At 44.1% G+C, this 18,928-nt stretch overlaps 1 protein-coding gene across 4 annotated transcripts in view; it reads right to left on the reverse strand.

The window, feature by feature from the left end:
* Positions 1–787: 787 nt before the first annotated feature.
* Positions 788–18,928, reverse strand: part of TTYH3 (tweety family member 3) — an 85,790-nt gene continuing 67,649 nt past the window's right edge. Inside the window, exons 12-16 of one of the 4 annotated variants that reach the window (XR_004693527.2) lie at positions 18,076–18,252; positions 16,806–16,881; positions 14,769–14,872; positions 11,704–11,790; positions 788–8,351 (exon numbers count right to left, since the gene is read on the reverse strand). Coding sequence is in view for 3 of the 4 variants with exons in the window: in XM_035130510.2 (XP_034986401.2) it covers positions 14,792–14,872; positions 16,806–16,881; positions 18,076–18,252 (334 nt within the window). In the remaining variant the exon portion in view is untranslated. The other 3 variants (XM_035130510.2, XM_035130512.2, XM_035130513.2) reach the window with 3 other exon arrangements.

Genomic DNA, 18,928 nt, shown 5'->3' on the forward strand with positions numbered 1-18,928 from the left:
GCAGGAAACAAGAGGAAGCAGAGGCAGCAGAATACAGGGAAGCAACAGACGGCTGCTTCAGTAACCCCACTTAGACTCAAGTTACAGCAGGGCAGCCTTTGCCAAGGGATATGCCATCTACAGTGGATGGGAGCTGTAGTCCAAAAACATCTGGATTGCACCAGGTCAGGGAAGGATGCCATGGACTGGAGAAGGGGGCACATCTACAACCAGCGCTGGTAAGCTATGCCCCCTCCTCTTTCATCCTCTCTTACTGCATAATAGTAAGGGAGTAGGTAGCGCTGTGGTCTAAACCACTGAGCCTCTTGGGCTTGTCGACTGGAAGGTCAGCAGTTCGAATCCCCACAACAGGGTGAGCTCCTGGTGCTCTGTTCCAGCTTCTGCCTACCTAGCAGTTCAAAAGCTTATCAGTGCAAGTAGATAGATACCGCTGCAGCTCTGGCTTCCGTCACGGTGTCCTGTTGCGCCAGAAGCGGTTTAGTCATGCTGGCCACATGACGCAGAAAGCTGTGTGTGGACAAACACCGGCTCCCTCAGTCTGAAAGTGAGATGAGTGCCGCAACCCCATAGTTGCCTTTGACTGGACTTAAGCATCCAGGGAATCTAAGCAACCAATTGCATGTCTCTCTCTGTGTGTGTACAAATCCATAAAACACACTCCCCAATGCTAACAAACTATGCCCAAACTTAGTTAAATAAGCCAACTAAGTTTGTAGTTAAATATAAAACAAAAGCCGCAAGGAACAATGGCAGTGATTTAAAATAAAGACACATAACTCCAGAGCTATGCCTTTTCCAAGTTTATTTTAAAACATTAAACTGAAGCTGAATAGAAACCATTTAGAACTTTTTGTTTAGCATTTGCTGAACAAGGGGGGAAGAAAACCCAAACCAGTAAAAAAAAATAAAAAATGGTTACAGTACAATAAAACTAATGAGAGGAAAGGGAAGGATACAAAAACAGGCTCACTCCTCAGTTTATACCCCCACAAAATTTCAAAACATTTGGGGTAAGTGCAGAACACTTGAAAGCAACTAGTCATGTTCAAAGGCTTAAAAAAATTACACACATATACATGTGTATCTTTATATATGCATAAAGTGGCATGATATACAGTACAGCCATTGTGGTTTTAAACAAAACCAAGTTAGGAGAGAGAGAAAATGTCAGTTTTGTCTTCCCTGGTACGTTTCTGTGACAGCAAGTCAAAAGGTGAGGGAGAGAAGAAGCCAGAAGAGAGAAGTCCTCAGGCAATTCCCATGTTGACTCTTGCTAACAAAGGATCCAGGACGATCTTACAGCTAGGGTTGCCAACTGACCAGGAAAAGCAGCCTGGCCTATTCTTGTGCCTTTCCTTGCAGATCAGTGCCCAGAAAGCAGAAGAACCTTTTTACAGCATGGGGACAAACGCAGTCATCTCCCAATTTGTGGCTGCCATTGGTCTGCTAATGAAAAGCACAGCTACCATAGCTGGCTCACCCTAGTTGGCAAATCCTAGAAGCAAATTTAACAGCACCAAAACACCTGACGCAGTGTGTGTGTGTGTGTGTGTGTGTGTGTGTGTGTGTGAAGTGGCAACATTCATGCCAATTACTTCAATACTCTCTGGAGATGGAGCCCTTGTGGTGGAGAAATTCAGAGTACTGTATAAGAATCCTAAGGGTTGGGATCGTAAAATAGAAAAAACCAACATTGCATAGAGAGGACAGTGTTGTTGTTGTTGTTGTTGAAGACACTCAGCACCTAGTAGGATCCTGAGGGAGTAGAGCAACCCCTCTTTAAATATTGAAAGGAATAACGCTTTGCTTTCCTCATAGCTGCCTGCTTAAAAACTGGCTCTTTTTTTGGTTCAAGTGCACCCAGAAGGGGCAGTTTTCTTGTTATAAATAAATAAATAAAAACCCACACCTCAGCATCTTCCTATGCAGGATGTCAAAGCAAAACGTCACCCAGTTGGGCGAGAGGAGAGTTGCCTCGTTTACAGAGGAAAACTGGAGTCTAGTGAAGCCAAGCCATCTCCCCAATCCCACCACCAAACTCTCATCTGACAACTGCACGTCAATCAAGAATGAAAAGTCTAGGGGATCCCAGCTCTCACTTGGATGGTCCCATCAAGTTTCCCATTCCTGATACGGTGGCTCCTTTAATCAACCACCCCACACTTTAGAGGTTATGGGAGCTTAAGCAATGGGTTGCCAATGCAGCGCCCTTGAGATCTCCCCCTGGCACCCACAGAGCCTCCCCACTCACTCCCCCCCCCGATCATTAGGCGATACAGGTGATTAAAAGTACATAGAGCTGAAACAGGAAGTTGGAAGAGTGGCTCTCTCCCACTTCCTTTTCAGCAATGTGGACTTCTCAAGGCTGCGATTAGTTCTACTGGGTCATTTTTTAATCAGATTCCTTGGAAAAACAAAGTGTGTCTCTGCATCTTCTTTCTCTTCGGCAAGATCAAAAATAAAGATTAGCAGCTGAGATTCTTTCTTGTTTTAGCAGATAACATTCCAGGAATCAAACTCTGAAGTCCTTCAACTAGCTGTGCATAGCAATCTCTCTCACACACACATACACATAAATGGCTAAGATCCAAAAAGCTACTCTAGAGCAGGCTTCCTCAAACTCGGCCCTACAGATGTTTTGAGACTACAATTCCCATCATCCCTGACCACTGGTCCTGCTACCTAGGGATCATGGGAGTTGTAGGCCAAAAACATCTGGAGGGCAGAGTTTGAGGAAGCCTGCTCTAGAGGTTTCCAAGGGCTCTCACATGCCTCGTAGACTCCTTTCAAACAACAAGCTCCCATGTGGCTTGGGGCCTGCTCCTCAAGACACAACCCAGACACTGGGTTAGACTTAAAGGTTTTTGGGGTCCTGGCCAGCCATTAGTTATAACAAACAGGGTGGGGAAAGCCCTCCAGATGTTGCTGAATTAGAGTTCCCATCATCCATGACGATTAGAACCATTGGCTGGGGCTAATGGGAGTTGGAGTCCAACAACCCAAGTTACAGATTAAACATGAGTAACAGAAATGGGAAATATTTAAGGTGAAGAAACGGGGAACCCAACTGATTTAATATTGCAGGCAATTCAAAGAGAGCACAATGAATTATAGCCTGAAAATTCAGGAAATGTGTGAGATAAATGTTTGTATGGCATAAGCAGCTGAAATACAAGCCTCCTAGCTATTAATCCTCATGGGAGGCTGGTCCTGGAAAAGAAATATCTTGCCTGATATTCAAAGTAGGCAAGAACAGCGTAGGTTAACACTGACTTGTATCTGTGTGGCCTTTTAAGAAGTGTTTTCCGCATGTGAATCACATAGGCTTGCCTCCAATTCATGAGTACCACACGAAACCTTATGCATGGGACACATTTCACACAACCAAAACTATCCCACAATATCTCTGTTACAATCTGACACACAGCATTTTGTGAAATGGTCCTATGACTTTCAACCTTTCATGCTGAAGAAGGAACTTAAACTGCAGGCTAAAGCTGTGTCAAAAGAGAGCAGCTCAACTTCTTTCTCATGGCTGGGTCAGCCACTGCGACATTGATTACTGCAAAATGTAGGTAGTATTCTTCCCCTTTATGAACACACACAATGCTCATCCTAACAAGGGATAAAGAGCAGAGGTGGCACAGGCTTTCTAAATAGTGTTTAGCACCAAGAATTCCAAGGCATGCACAAATTCAAGCCAAGTGAAACTGGCTCCCCATCTGCTTACAGAAAGTAGCCCGCCAGGAGTTTCAACACTGCCATTTCTGCACTACCAGGCAGGCAGTAAAAACAAAAACAGGCAGCTTGTTGCGTGGGGTGTGCTGTTTGGCTTGGTAGGTCACAAGCTGTATGGCCCAGATGCATCTAGGTGCCACCAAGTGTCTGGGCTAAGCAGTAACGTGGAAATCGTACCCTGAGCACGCACACACACACACACACACACACACACACCCTTTCCGTGAACATGCAATCTGTGGTTTGGGAAATTCTGGGCCTCCCTCTCCTTCCATCACTGCTAAGCTGGTCACAACCGAGGCACTAAATTAAAATATGTTTCCAGTGGTATTTAACAAGGAATAGGGGACAACAGAGGAGAATCAAACTCCTCAGATGGATGAACACATGGATGAACGCCAAGGTTGTACACTGAACCCTTCTTTTTTTTTTTCTTTTAATAAGCAAAAATGAACTCAAAATGGAGTCAGCTAACATTAACATACAGGATACAAAACACTACACTTATTTCCAGGACAGCACACACACGAAAAAATAAATTCACAGCCAAGTCTTGATTCAATTTCTTTCTTTCTTTTTTAAACAATTACAATGCAGTCTTGAACACTGGACGCAGAGAGTCCAACATGCTATATACATTTCACATTGTGGAGATGTTTGTGTGCTTGACAAGGTTCTTGGTTCACAATTGTTGGTTTGTTTGTTTGTTTTAAAAAGTGCTGTGACAATGCCACGGGTTGTTTTTTTTTGGGGGGGGAGGGACATGACCAAATAAAGCAGACAAGCAGATGGCCACAGATGCACTGGGGAGGGGGAGAAAATCAAAAGGAGAGTCTCTACCACTCCAGTTTCCCATTCTGATGTCTCACTGCCTCATTTAGATTCTGATCAGGCGGTACTGGGTATTAGTCTTCCTTCTTCTCCAGAATTTCTAAATCAAAGTTAGGGTGATAGTTCTGAAATGATTTGAGAGTCGCTGAGGAAATCAGCCAGGACACATTCCAAGCAATATGGTTTTGAGATTGCCCCCCCCCAAATCACATTACTTAAAAACTCATACAAATAAGGACAGAGAAAAAATAAAGTTTTTTGTGGTTTCACTTGCTATACCAAAGATATTTAAGAGCCCCAACAAGCACCAAAGCCAGCTGAAAGATAAAACCGTCCAGTCAGCAATTTGGAATTAGTCTGTTCGGAAGCTGGCCTGGAGGGCAGGGCAGGGTGGGGGTGGAACAAATGACGCAGAGAACTCCTGAGAAGCCGATTCCACAGACATGCTGCAACCACAGATGGTTTGGGATTGCACAAGAGAGTGCACAGAGTCACCTCACTTGCAGGTCACCGCTGTGTGCATTTCTCCTCGTGCCAGTGCAAATGCCCCCCCACGCAAGCTTCTTTTCAGAAGTAGGTCCACTTAAACTAGCCTTGGAAAATCTCCATGTGCTGTTGGCGTCACTCAGGAATCCATATCGGTGTTGTTCTTTTTGTTTTTTAAAAAAGAGGTTCAATTAAAAACAAAGTTGAGTCTTGCCCACGTTAATTAAGATCTACACCAAGGTCCTGCATTATATGCAACGAGGCAGTTGGATGCTGTGACTCTACGGAAGTTGGAAAAAAAGTCACCTCAAGTCCAGAGTCCCCCAATCGAATCCACACAGTAGAGACCTTGCAGCTTTGCCTTATAGCATCACTTTCCCCCAAATGGTCTCCTTCTAGAAATCCAATGGAAGATACTAAGCACATCTCCATTTGGCAATTCATGATCCACCAGTGGAGCCAGTCGCTCCTTCCTCTTCAGAGCATAAGTTGCAGCTACACCTTGGATGAAGGCAATTTCTATAGTGGTTACTGTAATGTTATCGTTGGTCCCTTGGTTAGCATCAGTATGCACAGACAGCATTTATTGGAGCATTTGCAGGGGGTTGGGCTACTTGACCCTTGGGGTCCATTCCAAATCTACAGTTCTATGATTTCATACTCTATGAATCTCTTCCTTTCTACACTAGTGGGTGTGGGGTGGGAGAGACCTTGTTTGAAGGCTTGCCTTTCTTAAGCCATTAAAAGTCATGGCTAGGCTACCAAGGGTGCTATTTTAGGGCTGCTTCTCCAGTATAATCTGAAAACTGTTCCATAAATTTAAGATGTTTTAAGTGTACACCTACATTTTCTTGTTTTAGAAGCATGAAAAAACAAGGTGTTTCAAAACCATGTACCTAAGCAGAATGAGGATTAACTCCCAACTGAGTGTGCACTCAATGGCAAATGTGGGTTTGCTTGCTTTGCAATGCGTAGTCTGGTCCTTAGAGTGGGAAGAGAGACCAGTTCTGGAGCTAGCCAGATGGAAAGTAATTATCAAAAGGTTGCCAAACGGCAGGGTGGACATAAACATTTACAGTCTTTAACTTTCTAGACCCCTCTCCTAATAGTATTGGGTAGCACATGACCATAATCTATACCCAGAGGTAAATTTAAAGGCTTACTATGCTGCTCATATACATGTAAATCTTTTTGACAACTGACTAAAGACTGTTTCAATCTTTCTTTCTATCCTTCTGCAGGCAGCACCCAAAGATCCCATGGTCCTCTAGCATCCTCCACTTTCTCAGTAAGCAGACTGCAAAGGAGTCACACCCTTGTAGGAAGCAACCTATTTCCAAGGAGAAGGCATAAAAACCTTCCCCTGGACGCAGCCCTTTGCTAAGAGAGAAGCTAATGGAAGAGATAGGGGTTATCAAGTGGGTGAACAGCTCAGTTGGTTAGTATGTGGTGCTGCTAACATCAAGGCTGGAGGCTTGATCTGTATGGGGCAGCTGCATGTTCCTGCACTGCAGGAGATTGGACTAGATGATCCTCAAGGTCCCTTTCAACTCTACAATTCTATCATTCTATGTCTGGAGGAGGTCTCCTCCAGTACTGTCCTAGGTGATGGGATAAACTCACTGTGGCTTCTACGTGAACTTAAATGAGGACCAAGTTCTGACAATGGTGCCACACAAAAAAAGTAATCTGGTATCCCAGCTGACATTGGGAGGTATTTTACCCTGTCTCTAGTCACTTGTTACGGGATAAGTGACACAGAAATGAAAAATCAAAGTATTAAATAAGTAAAGACCTTCCCTGTCCCCCCACCCCTGGACCCCCATGGTTTTTATCAAATAGAGCACCTTCGATGCAGCAGCTGTGGGACTGGTGTAGGCATCCCTGAACTTTGATCTCCCTCAATCTGCCGTTGATCTTTGCTGCCAGCGCAGCAACTGGAATGTGGTTTGTGCAGCCAATATGAGAGATTAGCATGATGGGCCAAAGAGGGTGGTGGGAGAAATATCAAACCTGTTCTGACATTCACAGTATTTTTGCTCTCCAATTCTGGGATACAAGAATAGCATAAATCTGTAGATTGATTGTGGAGCTCCCAAAGGTCTATATCAGAACCCAACGCTTCTAGGATCTTGCATGTCCCAGTGCTCAGAATAAGCAATAAGTCCATCTTGCCACAGGGGAACATTTGCACCAAACCTGGCTGGCACTCTTAGTTGCACTTTTATCATGTTACACTTGTGCCATGTGGCCGGCAGCAGAGATAAGATGCTTCTCTCCCCCGTCTAATGCTCCTTAAGCATTGTCCTGAAATATTTTGGCACCAGAAGGAATGCTGGCTCCAGTTTCATGTCTGTACATCAGTGTCAAAGAACATCTGCTGATTGCTATTAGAAAGTCTAGTGGCAAAGTAGAGTAGGAAAATCCAGCACAGCCGATGTGAACTCATGCATGCATGTGGGTGCATGCATAGCGTGTGGGGAGTGAGAATACAGCAGTTGGTGGTAAAGGAAGCCCCCTACTTCTCCCCAGGTGTTTGCACCTAGGTCTAAAGAGAGGGAGAGAGAAGTAAACTTGTACTGGAAGAGGATGATTGAATCAGCATGCCTTCTCATTCTAACACGGAAGGGAGAAGGTGGCCTCCCAGATTTGTCGATCCTGGAATGAGGAGACGCTTCTCTAGAGTAGCACAGAGATGAGAGATATGCAGTAGGAGCTGAGTGCACGTGAACTTTCTGACAGTGTGCGCATTAAATATGGCTTCCTCAGATTAGTATGTCACATCCATAGTACTTCTGTAAGATGATCCACTTTTTCTAGGCTTCACTCACAACACCATTTTCGTCCTCAATGAATTAGACAGAGGCCTGGCAGAAAAGGTGGCAAGCGGCTTGCAATTTCCTGATCGGCGATCAACGAAAGCTGATCCCACACATAGCAGGGCAACATAGGTGAACTGGCGAGTCTCCTGCAGGTGTGCACAGGACCTTGCTTCTCTGTCCACTCCTGCACACACAGTTGCAAGTAAGCATAGCCTTAATCAGCAATAAGCTTCCACCTAGTTTTGCCCCAAGTGCACTCCAAAGGGGTAGAGGAGCAAGAAAAGCAACTGAGCTGGATTCAGGACAGGAAAAAAGCAGGGCTGTTCTGCGAGGACAACACAGGATGGCAGCAGTTGGCATGTTTTGTTCCTTTTTTAAAAAACTTAGACCACATTCTAGTTTTTAATGCACACTGCCAGAGTCTGGCCGAGGCTGGTTGGTGGCGAGGTATTTGGCTCTCATGCTGGAGGTGTACTGGAGAAAGAGAAAAAAACACAAAGAAGACGGTAGATCAATTCAGAGTAATCAGCAAGACCTTAAGACTCAAGTATTGCTTGATACATCCCCTTGCATTCAGATTTGAAGTTAAATATCAAATGGTTAATCATCCTTTCCAACACCTTAACAAAAGGTTCACCTAGGCTTCTGACAAGATGCCAGAACCAAAACTCCTGGATGTAGAAAAGGGCTTGGAAGATATAGGCATAACAAATCCCATGATTTTTTGAGGGAAAGCCTTGGCAGTTGAGCTGGTATAAAAACAAACCTAAATTTGGAATTTAGACAGGCCATGAGTGATATGCCTATTTACAAAATATTTGCGGTGCTCAGTCCAAGTGCTCCCTGATTAAACAGTGAAGAGAAAAAGCAGAGATTTGGCTCACCAGATTTCCTCTTTCAATCATGGAAAGAAAGGAAGAGATGAGTGGAAATATATAGATACATTGCCATATCTATATTTTCTACTATGAAAGAAAAAAATGGAAAATTCAAGGGCACCGTATGTGTTGCAAACTGAGGGCTGTCCAGGAACCTATGCTGGGAGGTATGAAGCAGGGCCAGGTCTAAAGGCATTACTACAATCATTGGCACAAGATGGGGAAAAGGAGCTGGTGTGGGACACACACAATCCTACCTTTCTGTCATATAATGCAACAAAAGACATTGATAAGAAGCCCATTATGCATATATATATATATATATATTATATATATATAGGCATTTGTTATACACACTTGAACCAGCATATAATAAAAATAATCCAACATAAAAACCAACAGTCCAAACATTGATACAGTCAACAAATCCATCCATCCATCCATCCAGGAGCCAGCTAAAACACAGCAGAGCACCCCTTCAGCTGCAGGGCCATGCCTTTAAAAGTGAAGTTTCCACTTGCCAAAGGAAGAACGACAAGGAGGAAGGAACCCAGGCAGATATGCCAGAGGATGGTCTGAGGACACATGATGTAGCAAGCACCCTTAGCTCCCTACTCTGGCAGCTGGTAGTTCTGGGGTGGTACATAGGCAGTAGACCACTGGAAATCCTCTGCGCGCTGCTTTGAGTTCCAAGGTGAAAGAAAGGCACAATATAAATGAAATGAAATAAGGTAAAAATAAAAGTGTCTCCCAAGGAAGGGTGTTTCCTCCTTAGAGCCAACTTGGTGTTATCCCAGATTCACTGTTTTACTCCTTGGCAGCGATCAAATCAACGTTGCTTGCTGAAACCAAGCACGGTGATGGACTAACGTTAAAATCCAAAACGTTAAAATCAAAAACACAAGATCAAATATTGCTGAGTGAAATGAGGCTTACATCTGAGTAAACATGGATAGGATCTGGCTATTAAGTGTGGTTCCTCAACACAGGCCTAGAAATATTGCTGTCTCTTCAAGTCTTTGTGGCTGGAGCCTCTACTACAACACTTCCACTGAGGATGTTGGAACACCTGCCTCAATGGGATTAACACCTGTTTTTACTGGAAAGACAGATGTTCTTCTGGGACAGGTTAATGCTCAGCTATAAATGTCAGCCAGATCCTGTTCTCAAGGTTGTTGCAGTAGCTCCAGAAGTACCCCTTGCTGGACAATAGGCAACACAAGAGGTGGTAAAACAGGCAAGGTCGCTCATGATGTTAAGTTTCTCTCTCTTTTAAAAAAAGAACAGTGTGAAATCTTAGTGTGTACTAAGAGGTACAGAGCAAGTTTACACAGAGAGCAAGGCAGACACTACTACAGTGGGACCTCGGTTTATGAACACAATTGGTTCCGGAAGTCTGTTCATAAACTGAAGCGTTCATAAACTGAAGTGAACTTTCCCATTGAAAGTAATGGAAAGTGGATTAATCTGTTTCAGATGGTCCGCAGAGTACTTAAACTGAAGCGATCATAAACTGAAGCGAACTTTCCCATTGAAAGTAATGGAAAGTGGATTAATCTGTTCCAGACGGATCCGCGGAGTACTCAACCTGAAGCGTACTTAACCTGAAGCATGGGTGCAATTTGGTTCCGTAAGTCTGTTCATAAACTGAAGCGAACTTTCCCATTGAAAGTAATGGAAAGTGAATTAATCCGTTCCAGATGGGTCCGCGGCGTTCGTAAACCGAAAATTCGTAAACCGAGGTGTTCATAAACCGAGGTTCCACTGTACTGTACATTTATTTCTGATGTATGCACCAGAGAAGAGAACATTGCTTCTGTAAAACAGAGCAGGTTTTAGGATAAGAGAGGCAAAGTCAGTGATTCAATGGCATTCCTGATGACAGCTCAATTTCCCATACATACCCTAGTATGAGGACCTCTTTTCAGTCAGGTCTTTCACTGCAGATGACTTATGGACAGCCTACCCGACCTTTCAAATTTAATTAGATAAATACCTCCCGGTTAATATCTGTGCTGTTCCCACTGAGATAGATTCCCTTTGATTCCCATCTTTCTAAAGAAAAGTTATGTCCTACAGACAAAAATATTACTCTCAAAGTTCCCTTGAAAGGAGAATCAAACCTTACATTTATTATGCTTTTATCACACCCGTTCCCCACGAAGCTCAGCGTCTGTGCACATTACTCTTTCATCCTCTCAACCAACCCTTTCAGGTTCGGCTGAAATATAGTGCCTGCTCTCCCACCCCCAGATACCCAATGACCTTTATGTCTACACCATTTCACAAACCCATATACAGCGCAAAGCCGTCATGGCTCAGCAAATGGTTGTCTCACCGATGAACAACAAATCAATGTTTGTTCCTCCAAAGCTTGGTTTGCCACCCAACTACTCTTGCCTTGTGCCTGTGTAGCTTGGTGAGCATCTGGGGTGGAGTGGCCAAACAAACCATAGTTAAACAAGGCTGCTGGGTTCAAACAAGATACCAAACCATAGTTAAAACATGCCATAGTGCACAACTCAACCTGCCATCGTGGTTTGCTGCTGGGTTCAGACATTCCAACAAACCACACTTTGGCTAAACCAACCATGGCTTAAAGTTATGAGCATGTGGACCAGGTCTTTGGCTGTCAAGCTGAAGTTTAACTTGTGCAGGTCTACAAAACAGCACTACTTTCTGGATCACCTCTCATTTTATTTATGAAGTTGGCTTGTTAAATTAACCAGAGTTGTTTTAAATGGAGATTTCTCATTCAAACACAATGCTAAGCCCGGGATTCTGTAAAAGTGAAACAAACTCTGCCCCCAAGTCCTCCTCCTAGTTCCATGGGAAGAGGAGGAGGAAACAGGAGAACCTGAAGCTTGGTTCAACTTTTATATATTATGGATTCCTTCACTTATGTGGGCAATTAATATTTCTAAGAACTAGTCTATTTTATTTCTCACCTGAATGATACTGTGAATGTTGGTAGCTTCAATATCTTGCAACTGTCATAAATATTTTGCTGATAACCTTTGGCCCCTTCTCAGCAACTGAATTTAAGACAAAATATTGACGTCCAGTTTTCTTGAGCATGAGTCAGCCTGTTTGGTGCTGATGTTCTGGTCAACATGTACAGTACACATTTTGGGCTGCTGGAACATGCATCCTATCTTCACTAAACATTTTCACCTGGAAGGGCTCAGTCTGCTAAATACATTTTAGGGACTTTGCTGATCTTTGGAACAAACCCAGCAAAAACCTATGCCCACATGTTCCAAGGAGACACTTCTTCACAAGATGACAGTTCCACTTCTCTCTCCCTTTCCCGCTCCCCACCAATCTTCCTACTGCAGGATCTTGAGCAGGCAAGTGTCTGGCCCCAACCTATCTGCATTAGCTGCAACATGCATTTTTTTAAAAAAGCAGTTTTACTCAGAATTACATATAAGAGTTTCCCTTGATTCCCCCCCCCAAAAAAAACATTTCCAAGATATGTTGGGAACAAGATTAGTTGATGCAGCTGCTTCCTGCATGTGGTGTTTCTTCCAATTGTTTCTTGCTGTGTAAAATGTTAAGCAACCCTTTCCCCCTGCTGGTCCTAACCTCAGAGGAATTTTTTCCTTAGAAAGCAAAAGGGGGAAAAACAGCAGAACTACGAGGGACAGCTGGACTGGTCCTTAGTGGAAATTCAAAGTTTTTGTCCAGCAGAACTGCACAAATACTACATGTCTTTAATCTAAATCAAGTTTTGGGGTGGGGAAGAAGGATGCCAGGCATTTTATAGAGGCCTACCACTTAGGGAGGGCACCCTCTGCCACCTACATTCAAAATTCATGTATTCTTTCTAGTTAGCTATTGTAAGAAACCACTGCAGGCCTACAGAGTAAGTTATGCATACAAAAAGGAACAAACATTTTTGCTTCAAACATGAAAGAGGGTGAGTGTTTAGCCTGCGCTGATAAACTTGTGGTACTGATCATGCAATTTAGCCTTGTTTATGGTCCCACCAGAAAGTTCTATGCCCCCCTCCTCCCAATGCAAAATGGTACCCCTGATTATATTCATTTCTTTGAGGTCTTTATATACCGCCTAATTAATCGTAAGCATTCAGTGTAACATTTATTTTGTTTTTAAAGTTCAGATAGTGCTCTAATTTCATGAAGTATATTCTGCACTGTAAATACAAAGTAGGTAATACAGAACATTAAAAATACACAATGCAATGGGCAACTGGCATACACCCATGAGAATTAGGAAGCGCTGCACCCGGGGCTTGGCTGCCCAAGCAAGGCCAATGCAAGACTGCTTACAAGAGAGGAAGATGCAGTGGCATTCTGGAGAGTACAAGCAACATGCATTGAATGACGCACACACCCATTCATGCGCTTGATAAAGAGTGCACTGAGCCAAGGCTGTTTCCTTGACAGTCCAGCCATCTCAAGAGACCCACAAGCATTTGCCAAAGCAGAGCAAGCCAATGACAAGGAAGTGGCAAGAATGAAGACCAGGCAAGTGACACCGGAGAATGGAAGCCAGCGCTGGCAGCCAGGGTGGCAGCACAAAAGCCCCAGCAGGAATGGGTGATGTGGAGGCGTAACAGCTTGATGTATACAAACAGGTCTAGGAACAGGATGCAGACTGTGGCTAGTGGGCCGTGCTAACCAACCAGGGAAACAAGAGAAGAACCTGCATTAGGGCAGGCACTTTCTCCAGGGCAGACGTCTTTCAGTTTGCTTCAGTAGATAAAGAGTGCAGGTTGGTTGGTTGGGTGGGCTTGTTTTAAGGGGATAAACCGCACAGGATTAAGCTCTCCCCAAATATCTGCCTCTAGGATTCAGAACTACGCATGGCTCTCCTCGAAAAATCTTCACGAACTATGACCATAAGAAGCTACTTTGTACTTAAGTCAGACCATTGGCCCACATGGCCCAGGGCTGGCTACCTGCTACTGCCTGCCAATACCTGAGATCTCAGGCAAAGGCTTTTCCAGCCACGCCTACTCACAATGCTTTTGTTATTAATTATAAGGAAGCTTTGTACAGAGTCACACCGTTGATCCATCTAGCTCAGTATTATACACTTGCGTGGAAGCAGCTCTCCAGTTTCCAGCAGGGACATTTCGCTGTCCTACCTAGAGATACTAGGAATTGAGCAATGCATATGCTCTAACTTTGAACTACAGTCACTGTAGTCAGTCCATCCCCCCCCCCCCGATGCTAGGAATTAAATTTGGACCCTTTGGCATATAAATATGGTGCTCTTTATCGCCAAACTATGCTTATTCCCCTTTCCCTTTAAGATTCTACAGAAGTTGTTTTTTTGGTGGATTCTTGCCACTTAGCATCATAGGAAGAAGAAAGCACAACATGGCAACTGTGTTTACTTGTTACTGATTAAGAGAACTCTTCCTGTCAAATCTTGCCTGCAAACATTTCTAATAGTAGAAAGACTGTACGTGCAACACAGCTAGGAAGTTATTTTGAAACATGCAATGGGCAGAAGTTAAGTGCTTTGGATTACAGATTTGTTAGGAGAAGCTTTAGTAGCTGTTCTATGCTGGTGGCATTCATTTTTTAAAAAAATGTGTGTTCCAGAGCATCAGCCGTGATGCCAAGAGATTCACTGAGGAAAGACAAATAGGCATTTCATTAAGAAGGATGCCCATGTTAGCTAAACTGGGTTCTCTCATATTTTCAGTTTCAGACACTTGGCAGCATCCAAACTCGAGGCCTAGTTAGAGAGGAGGAGATTCCTCTCCATTACAAACTCTTGCTAATCTGTTCATCTCCAAGAGGTGCGACTGACTGCCACGAAGACCACAGGAAGCTTTGCCAAGGAAAGATGTTGATGTTGCTCCATTACTAAGCACCAGGGCAGACCTAGCTAGCCTAAACCCTGGGCAGGAAAAGGATAGGGTGGGAAGTGCAGGGAGAAGGAATGTGAATACTCTGGCACTGGCCTGGGGAAGTAAGTGCAGGGATGGCAGGGGGTGGGTGGGAGTTCAGCGAGAAGGACCTTATTTCAGTACCTGTTCCGATTTTGCGGGCGCTGTTACCAGTACGTCCGAGCACTGTCCGAGGGCTTAAGCTGCCAGCTCATATGGCTGCTACTGTCCATGGCAGCCAAATACAACTGTGATGATGCAGGAAAGAGAGAAAAAGAGAGTGCAGCCTCAACGTGCATGAAAAACACAGTGCAAGCAAGTGAAACGCTGGGGTGTGTATGTCAATGACAGGGAAGGCTCTACTGTCCTATGGGAAGAGACTCTGGAGCAAGGAGGAGGAGGAGGAAACAAGGGAAGGTATGACCAAGGGGACAAAAAGAATAGACAAACAATGAAGAAGACGACTCCAGTTCTAGGAGTAGGTTTCCTTGGTTTCCACAACAGAAGCTGAGACAAAATAGTATGAGTACGGACTACGCAACATCATCTTAAAGACTTCTTAGGTGCCTCCTATTTACAGATTTCTTACTCCTAAATTGTGGCCAAGGTTGAGTAAAGGGCATTTCCTACGGCTGTGGATTTGAGCCTTAGCTGGAAAAGGCCAATGGGCCGCATGGCTCAGGGGTTGGACCCATATCCAATCCTCATGGATTCTGCCTTCTCTTTCTCATCTGAAAGTGATTCATTGCATAGATAACTGCTGGCAACAAGATGTCTCTCTCTCCCCCCACCCCCGGCAATTCAAAAAGCAGGAACCCACCTGAAGCCATTCCTTCTTGTACTAAAAGTATCAATTAAGATGCATGCAGGGACACATTCTCTTTCCTTATTTCACTGGGACAGTGTCATTCTGTCTTTTCAAAAAGTTCAGGTAGGAGATGAAGGATATTCTGCCCATCCCACATCTTCAACGGCGCTCCCACCACACCTGTCTGAAGTCCCCCATCTCCCTCTCTCTAGAAATGCAATTAAGACCACTGCTAGCGACAAGGGATATTATTTCTTAATTGGAGAATGAAGACTCCTTTTGCCAAAGAGTAAGAGCTTTGCAGCAAGCAAAACTCTATGGTTTGGCTGAATTCTACAGGCGACTAAGATGATCAAGCTTAGCATGCAGTATTAGGGAGTTATAGTGTTTGCAGCTACAGATCCCACCACCACACTCCCATTCAGAACAGTAATCAATTCCAATAATAGATGTTTACATTTCTTCTGGAACGGTAACACCATGGCTGAGAAAAACAGTGTTCTCTGAAACCATATACAAAAAAGAAAAGGGAGAAAATGGCTAAAAAAGAGAATTCTGAAGTTTGTTGCTGAGAGCTGGTCAAGGTAATCAGCTAGGGCTGGTAGTGCAGACTGTCACAATTTGTTCTTTTAAAATTCTCATTGCTTTTCTTTTATATTTTGGGGGAATTTGCTTTCAGGGACGGCTAAAGGCCCTCCCACAATACAAGTTCAGACATCATAAGAGTGCATCTTCTTAAAAAGAAGGGGAAAAGATGGATTTATGTCATTCATATCTCAATTAGGTGCTAAAGCAACCAACCAGTGCTAAGGCTGATATAATGCAGGTTATTACAAGCTTGAAACCAAAGAAACTAAGCAGTGAATGAAACAAAGCTGAGCCTGAAACAGCTTCCAGGTCAATCAAAACCTTTCATGAAAGACATTTCCCTATTCTGAAAGTTTGATACAAAATAATGAAAAAATTGCAAATATTGAAACAGAAGACGAACCCCCTAAACACCTGTATACCTTAAAGGCAGATTTTGGAGAATAATTCAGTGTTAATGTCAAAACAGTTTCCACTACAAGCTCAGGAGTTACTATGGTGATATATCTGCAGACTTACTAGCAGAATATATTTGCAGAATTCTTCTAAAGGTTCACATCTGTGACAACAATCCTCATGTTCTAAGCAACATGCATGTTTGTTTTCCTGTATGAAAAGGAACCTAGACATTTTACCAGGAGACAAGTTGTGTTAATGTGTATGGGTGCAGGAAGAGCTCAGATTTCTGTTCTAAATAAGTAGTATATAGGAGCTGACTACACTAACAGTATCTCCAAAGCAGATTTCTTTCTTACCCTTCAAAGCAGTAATTAAAACAGACTTACGGAGGGAGGTGGAGACTCCCGGCCAATCAAAGGTGTATTCTCACATCGGGGGTTCTGAAAATTTGCATTCTGGCTCCTGAGGGGAAGGCAAGAAAGAGTAAAGTGTGAAAATGTCATTCACTTTCTGGTTTACAGTATTTGTGGAAGTAAAAAATAAGGTGGCTGCATTCGTTGTGATCTTGGAATTGTATACACAGAATGTAATCTGTGAACTGAGCATTAACAGGTAACTGCTGCTCAACAGCAGATTAGGCTGGCGGATGTTATTTCCTTGGCTCAGTAGGCAGGCAAGAGATGTACCACCTCCATGAAGAGCCCTAGCCCTGTGGTTTATGTCCAAAGATGCACATCATCTGCCAGTCCAAAACACTGCCAAAACCTGCACATTATTCTGAGTTGTCTCTAGGCAAAGAATTATCTCATATTCCATATTAAAGCTTGTGGAAGATGTTCCATTCATTCAATTACAGAGACAATGGTGGAAATACATTAAGCCAGGGGCGATGGAGCCTTTTTCAGACTAAGGGCTGCTTTTATTTGGGTGGCAAAAGGGGGTAGGACAATGAATGCAATGTATCTTTGTACTACAGGCTACTTTCTTAACATATTCACACACCTGCTTATAGCCCCCATACAGAGAAGCAAGAGGCAAGAACATTCAGTGTGCAAAGCAGGGCCAGGGAGGAGGGTGGCCTGGGCTGAGTTCTGAGGAACCAGATAGTAAGGCTTGGGAACCCACATTTGCCCTGGGTCTGAGGTTTCTCACTCCTGTTTTGAACACACAGCATCTCTACTGGCAAGTGTTTCCAATATTTAAGTACCACTGAGTCTTTTCCCATTAAGCTCTGCAAATATCAGTTTATCCACTTGCAATGCAGAAATATATAAATAAACTGGCTTGCAGCTGCAGTCACATAAAATCCTTTTTTGTTCTCCAGTAGAAAGTAACTGCTGCCTTCAACTGTATCCATACATTGTCTCTCAAACCAAATACCAGGATTCACTCAGGTACAGAGAGCTGCAGAACAGAGCCTCCCTCCCTCCCTGTTCATCCTCCCACTGCGAATATGTGAAACTGCCTTATAAAAAGTCAGACCACAGGCCCATTCAGGGACAGTACTACTGACTGACCTGACTTGACAATGCAGTGCCCTGCCCCGGGTCTCAGAGACAGTGCTGCTACTCAGCTAACACTTTTCAGTGGAGATGTCTGGGACTGAAGCAGTGTCCCTGTGGATGCGCATACCCACTCTATGCACCATCTACTCACATGTACTCTGTGACGGGAGCATTGCTGACTGTGTGCGCCGCTGCTGGGATGCTGGTCTCGCTTCCATAGCTGCTCCCACAGCTGTAAAGACTAGGCATGTGCACCCTGTACAAGTTGTCGTGTGTTTGCCTGTTCCCTTGAGCAGTCGATTCATCTTCTCCATCATCATCTGGACTCCTGCAGACGGGAGGAAAGTTTCTCTTCAGGGCTGCTGCAGAGCAAACCAGACCAAGCACGTGGTGTTCCTTCTCCTCCCTCTTTTCCATGCTTCTGAGTAGTTCAGTACAGCAACAGCTTCCTTCTCACAGCAACCACCTCCCCCCAGAGAACAGAATGACTCAGACCTCCCACAACTGCAGCCTGGGCTTTCAAAGCCTGTCACATTTCTTCCCACAGAGCCTGCCAAATAACTCAGAACCAACAAAGCAGTCTTCCAGGAGCTGGTGCATGCTAGCTGGGGCTGATGGGAATTGCAGTCCAAAACAGCTGGAAGGCATCAGTCTGGGAGAGGCCGGGATACAGGGTGGCAATGAACACAGCCACTGAATGCACAACTAATCTAAGGGGCCAGTATAATATTAAGACTGTGGGGTAAGGAGGCGGCCACACATACACAGTCACCTTTTTACAAGTTAGGAGATTGCCATATTTTGTCAGTATTATTAACCAGTACTGAAGAATCTCGGGGATGTTTTATATAAAGACAGGCCATCTTCTAGCTTACAGGATCTATTTTGTGTTTGTTTCCTACAATGTCTACTAACTGGAACCTGGGCAAAAATAGTGGTTGTGGCAGAGACAGGCGCCAAATGGTGGCTCAAGAGCTGAGGCCAATTGCCTACTGTACTAGACC

This window comes from Zootoca vivipara, chromosome 14, assembly GCF_963506605.1.
Source record: "Zootoca vivipara chromosome 14, rZooViv1.1, whole genome shotgun sequence".
Lineage (NCBI taxonomy): Eukaryota > Metazoa > Chordata > Lepidosauria > Squamata > Lacertidae > Zootoca > Zootoca vivipara.